Source organism: Miscanthus floridulus, chromosome 7 (assembly GCF_019320115.1).
Source record: "Miscanthus floridulus cultivar M001 chromosome 7, ASM1932011v1, whole genome shotgun sequence".
In the NCBI taxonomy this organism is placed as follows: Eukaryota; Viridiplantae; Streptophyta; class Magnoliopsida; order Poales; family Poaceae; genus Miscanthus; species Miscanthus floridulus.
Window position 1 is genome coordinate 74,707,098 of NC_089586.1, and position 6,286 is coordinate 74,713,383.

The 6,286-nt window shown below is 44.4% G+C and overlaps 1 protein-coding gene across 1 annotated transcript; it reads left to right on the top strand.

Moving 5' to 3' along the window:
- Nucleotides 1-2,111: 2,111 nt before the first annotated feature.
- Nucleotides 2,112-5,290, top strand: LOC136463462 (inositol polyphosphate multikinase IPK2-like). Its single transcript, XM_066462460.1, has 2 exons — nt 2,112-3,157; nt 4,752-5,290. The coding sequence occupies exon 1, from the start codon at nt 2,112-2,114 to the stop codon at nt 3,120-3,122; it is 1,011 nt and encodes a 336-aa protein (XP_066318557.1). The 3' UTR covers nt 3,123-3,157; nt 4,752-5,290.
- Nucleotides 5,291-6,286: the final 996 nt, after the last annotated feature.

Consider the following 6,286-nt stretch of genomic DNA (forward strand, 5'->3'; position numbering starts at 1 on the left):
CACGATTGGACAATATTTATCAAATAAGACGAAAGTGGTACTATTCATCGGTTTGAAATTTTTTCTAATCTAAACGAGGCCTAATTAACTATCATGTACAGATTTTGTACTGTTAATCAATTATTGTCCTATTTTTTATTGCCCACAAATAACGTACAGGTTGCTGTTAAAAAATTATAACCTTATTACTATTTAGCAACGCATGGAGAGGATCTTTTATTGTTCATCAAAATTAAAGTTTATTTTGCAATCTAGATTATAATTATTTATATTTTTTATTTAAAAGTTTTATTTGTCCTCGTATTATTTAATCATAAATGTTAAAGTTATATGGTACTAGAAATCATATTTTATCATCATATTAGTTTCTGTCCACGGCACCAACCAAACATATTTTATTTACACTTGCCTAGTTAGGTAAAAAACATCGATTTTTCGGGCAACCAAACACATTTTATTTACACTTGCCTAGTTAGGTAAAAAAACAGCGATTTTTCGGGTAACTTCGAGACATCAGTTTTTGTTAGGCAAAGTGCTTAGACCTCTGACCAAACAGGCCCTAGATCACAAGGTTAGCAAGTAGGCGGCACCGGAGGGTAACGGGCAGGAGGCACCGGGGTGTGGGACGGTCCTAGGACGAGACAGGGACATGAGGGCTCCAATTTCTCTATGGTTGAAGAACGATGGGTCGACCCATTTTCATTTTGGTAGGAGGGATAGAGTGAAATAGGATGATGGCTATTTGACACCGTCAACACTGTTATAGTGAGACCCACCTAGGAACTAGGATCCATGTGTAAATCTCTTTTTCCCTTTTATTATATGTGTCAAATCTCTTTTCTCCTTTTATTATATAATAATTAAAAAAATCCTCCAAGCCGCATCACATAATCACCACCGTGCCTGGTGACCCGCACCTCCGCCACGCCGCTCGAGTCCCTTCCCCAATCACCGCTCGCTGCTCACTGCTCGGAGTTCGGCTGCGGCACGCCACGCCGCATCTCGGCACAGCAGCAGCGCAGAGCTCGGCCACAGGCGCCGGGCGACCGTTTCCCAACCATGACAAGGCAGCCGCAAGCCCGACCCTTCCCCAATGGCCGGACGCGCCTCCCCATCTGAGCGCCCGAGAGGTCGAAGAAGAAGAGGGCGTGACCGGGAGCCACCGCCCCAGGAGTCGCGTCCGCCAGCCTAGGCGCCGCCGCCAGCCGCCCCAGGAACAGCGTCCGCCCGCCCGCACCCCTGCGCGCCCCTGAGCAACGAAGACGGAGAAGCACGCTATTAGCGGGGACGACCCCGTCCCCTCGATTTGGTGGGATGAGGATGCCCTGAATCTGAGGAGTATATTCCCATCTGGGACAGACTCGTCCCCAGCTGCCCCTCAACCTCAACCAAACAGCAGTGATTCCATCCCAGGTAAATCTCCCCTCAACTAAGGTCCTGTTTAGTTTCCAAATTTTTTTGCCTCCTACAGTAAAAGAGCATGTTTAGACACATGCATGGAGTACTAAATGTAGACGAAAAAAACTAATTGCACAGTTCTCGGCAAAATCATGAGACGAATCTTTTAAGCCTAATTAGTCCATGAAAAGCCTTAAGTGTTACAGTAACCCGCATGTGCTAATGACCGATTAATTAGTATCATTATATTCGTCTCGCAGTTTCCTGATGGGTTCTATAATTTATTTTTTTATTAGTATCCAAAACCCCCTCCCGACATTCTTCCGACACATCCGACGTGACACCCAAAAGTTTTCAACTCTCTAACTAAGGCCTTGTTTAGATTGGGGTTAGGAATCAGTATTTGGCACTGTAGCACTTTCGTTTGTATTTGACAATTATTGTCCAATCATGGCCTAACTAGGCTCAAAAGATTCGTCTCGTAATTTACAATCAAACTGTGTAATTAGTTATTTTTTTATCTATATTTAATACTCCATGCATGTATCCAAAGATTGAATGTGATGAAGAAAGAGTAAAAAAACTTACAATCTAAACCAGGCCTAAACACACCCTAGACACTGCCAACTTCTCGAGCGGCAGGCTACAGCCTACAGGTGTGCAGGTTGCAGATACAACAAACCATCGAAGAGAGGAAACAACAGAGGCCATCAATGATCTCGAGATTCCCAAACCTCTTTCTTAGGCCATCAATGATCTCGAGATTCCCAAACCTCTTTCTTAAGTACCGCGGCGCCGCAGTCCGAAACCACCGCTTCCACCATCGCCCACTGTCGCCCCCTCTCGCCCTCACCATGCCCGACTTCCGCCCGCCGGAGCACCAAGTCGCCGGCCACCGCGCCTCCGCCAACAAGCTGGGTCCGCTCATCGACGGATCTGGCCTCTTCTACAAGCCGCTCCAGGCCGGGGACCGCGGGGAGCACGAGCTCGCCTTCTACGAGGCGTTCTCCACCCACGCCGCCGTCCCGGCCCGCATCCGGGACACCTTCTTCCCGCGGTTCCACGGCACGCGACTCCTCCCCACCGAGTCGCGGCCCGGGGAGCCGCATCCTCACCTCGTCCTCGACGACCTCCTCGCGGGGCTTGAGGCGCCCTGCGTCGTCGACATCAAGATCGGCGCCATCACGTGGCCACCGAGCTCGCCGACGCCCTACGTCGCCAAGTGCCTCGCCAAGGACCGCGGGACCACGAGCGTTCTGCTCGGATTCCGCGTCTCCGGCGTCCGGGTCGTCGGCCCCGGGGGCACCGTGTGGCGGACGGAGCGCCCGGAGGTGAAGGCCCTGGACACCGCCGGCGTCCGCCGCGTGCTCCGGCGCTACGTGTCATCCGTTGCCGACGAGGGGATGGACTGCGCGCTCGCAACGGCGGTGTACGGCGGCAAAGGGGGAGTCTTGTCACAGCTGCGCGAGCTCAAGGCGTGGTTCGAGGAGCAGACTCTGTTCCACTTCTACTCGGCGTCGATTCTTCTGGGCTATGATGCTAGTGCAGTTGCAGCAAGCGGAGGTGAGGGTGGGGTGAGGGTGAAGCTGGTGGACTTTGCCCATGTGGCCGAGGGTGATGGGGTGATTGACCACAACTTCCTGGGCGGGCTCTGCTCGCTGATCAAGTTCATTTCTGACATTGTTCCAGAGATCCCTGAGACGCAGCCTTTGGGTCCTTCTTAAGAGAGGATCCTGGCATTTTCGAGTTGATAACAAAGGTAATGCTCACCCTGGATATGTTAATTGTTATTTTTGTTTGTTAGATTTCCTGCTTTATATGGAGGTATTGTCATTGATAGTAGATATCGGTTCGAGGATGTAAACTAGAAGGGGAAATCTGCTCATGGCTTAGGGGGTGTTTAGTTCCCTCAATTTTCAGAATTTGGCACTATGCAAAAAGAAGATTCCCCGTCACATCAAACTTGCGGTACATACATGGAGTACTAAATGTTGACGAAATCAAAAACTAATTGCACAGTTTGGTTGTACTTTACGAGCCGAACGTTTTAAGCCTAATTAGTCAACGTTTGTACAATTATTACCAAGCAAAACAAATGCTACAGTACTCTGACGGCGCCGATTCCGCGCCGAACTAAACGAGGGCTTAGATGTTGTCTTGCGATGGGAGCAGGAGATAAAGTAATGGAAAGATTTGCTCATGTCACTGTGGTCCTCAAATCTGCTAGGACGTTTGATCTTCTGAATAAAAGATTATAATATTGTCACCTCAGCAAAAGCTAGAATACCAAAAGAAATAATTGATTATGCATCTGGCGATGTTAATGGTAGACCGGTAACTTTAGGCATCTTCAGTGTATAAAACTTAAATCATGATAGGAGCATGCTATTCAAAAGTGGAGATATTTGTTCTGAATACATTTTTACTTGATTGTTGAGTGGTATGTGTAGCATGAAAATAATTAAAGAGAATCAAGGTATTGGAATTGGAATGTATTGTTATTACAGTCTCCGAATTTGTTAATGATTCTGAAATTATTTGTATTCCTGTTGATGGGGTCGTGGATAGGTTTTACCCTTTGAAGTTGGAACATGTTATACACTGAAGATAGCCTCTTTAGAGCAACTCCATCAGATCTCTTATATTATGTAGTAAGTTTTTGTAGGAGAGTACCCTAGAACCATTTCAGCATATAGGCGAGCACTGCTGCAGCAAATTACCTTAAATTTGTCTCCTATATTTCTTTAGGAATAGGGGTTCTCTCCTTTCATTAGGCGAGAAAGGGCTGTTTTTAGGAGATGTCTTAAGACTTATAGGTGGGAGATGAGATAGGAGATCTGTTGCAGTGTATGGGATACTAGCACGTTTGGCGCGCTAACGCTGCGCCGGTATATATACTTATATACTAAAGCATGTGGAAGCATGTCTATTTATTTAGTTATTATATCCTTATAAGCACTGTCCAGCATAGGAAGAAAGCAAACAGCAGTCGCAAAAAGAGGAAAGCAAAGTGAGAGACAACATTAGCACACATTGTGCATAGGTCCCTGTTTCTGATATCACTAGAAATCATGCGCGGCATTGCTGCGCGGATGATCCTGTGTCGGGCCAGCACCAGCCTACGATACTTCAGCCAGCCGCTGCAGGCGAACAGGACCGGATTCCATACACATTGTTATAGACTGGTTGAGGAAATCATTCTCAAGAAAGGATAATGGCTATATCAACTTGAATAGAGAAAAGGAAGTTCAGAATACGTGGTAGGCCTAGATAGTATAGCGATTCAGAAGAACTCGTGATAACCAAAGAAGACATGTCCACATCTCATTGATCTGATTTTGTGTATATTGCAGTATATACGACGAACACCACGGGCCCCACATGGAGATACACAAAGGTGCTAGAACTCCTCTATATAATGACTGCAGCATGCAATAGCTATATAACCCTTCTGTTCCAAGTCTGTCTTCTATTTCCATGTTCCTGCTTGTTGAATAATCGCTGCAAGTGTATAACAGGGAAAAACAATCAGAATATGTTTTTTTGGCTGTATGGCTATACTGAGTTTCAATTATGGGCAGTATACTTACTCAATCAGAACTATGGAGATTGGAGAATAGGATAAGCGTGATACATTTGTCTCATGTGGAAGGGAACTTTGCTAATATCATGTGGAACTGAAAGTGATGATGGAGCTTAAGCTATAACCTGGTCCAGCCAGAGATGCTTTTTTTATTACTTATTTACCTTTTTATTTTTCACTTGTTGGTTTAGAAAATTAGAAGGTTTCAAATAAAGATGAGTTGAGTTCCAAATGTGCCCAGTAGCAACTCCATCTATGGGATACAATTCAATATAGCAATGCATCAATAATTTTAAGTGCTGATGGTCATATAAAAGTTTTGTAAGATCATAGTTTTATAAGAGAACAATATTTTCTGAAAACTAAGCATATCTCACAGATATTGTCATAAAAACTGAGGCCATGCATAAGTATGCATCACTAAGTTTCTTTCGGTGGCACAGCACAAAAATGTCTTGTATAACCTTTAATGAATGATGAAGAGCTAGAGTACGTGAAGGGTGATGCATTAAACTTGACCGTCAAAGAATAGGGAGACTGTCTAGGAGGTAATGAATGCTTGTGTCATGGTTGTGTCGTAGGCAACATATAAGCATCCATTCCATAGCATACCGAATTACTGATATAGGGTCCTTGACTGAAGCCATACAATCTACTACATGGCACTGCTAAATAGTACCACATTGTCCTCATTGACTGAAGCTATACATGCATATAGTACTACAAGACATTGCTAATGCACGATCATGATTGAAGCACCCACTGATTGAAGGCATACAACTACTGCATGTAGTGGCTCCTACACCATACGACTATCTTTGCGCTTTGTGCATCTAAAAGAACTTCACAACAGCTAGGCTTGCAAACAAAGAATATTAAACAAATAGGACTTCCATCTTAATTTCACAAATTTTAGACAAGCAGTCATCAAGCATGTATTTTATCAGTGAAAAAAAAATCTATGATAGCTGAAGGAAACATGTGTTGGCATCTTGCCATATCTAATCCTATTGATTTTTGTAATATTTTGGTAAGAGGCTATGTGCATGCAAAAGAATTTCACAAACAGTTGGGCTTGGTAACAAAAAATATGAAGCAAATATGAATTTTCATCTCATTCTAATTCTAAAACAATGTCTTAGGGATGAAAAGTCAACAATAACTTAAGACTGCTCATCCTCAATGCTTATGTTTCTGCTTTGCAAGATCAGTTTGTTATAGACATCTTCAAATTAACAATTCATGAGACACGCACAAACATCACAGTGAATATCAAAGAGGACCGGTTAGAAGCAGTACTGCAAA

Coding starts and splice junctions, on each gene's coding strand:
- LOC136463462 (XM_066462460.1), top strand. CDS start 2,112: ATGATCTCGAGATTCCCAAACCTCTTTCTTAGGCCATCAATGATCTCG.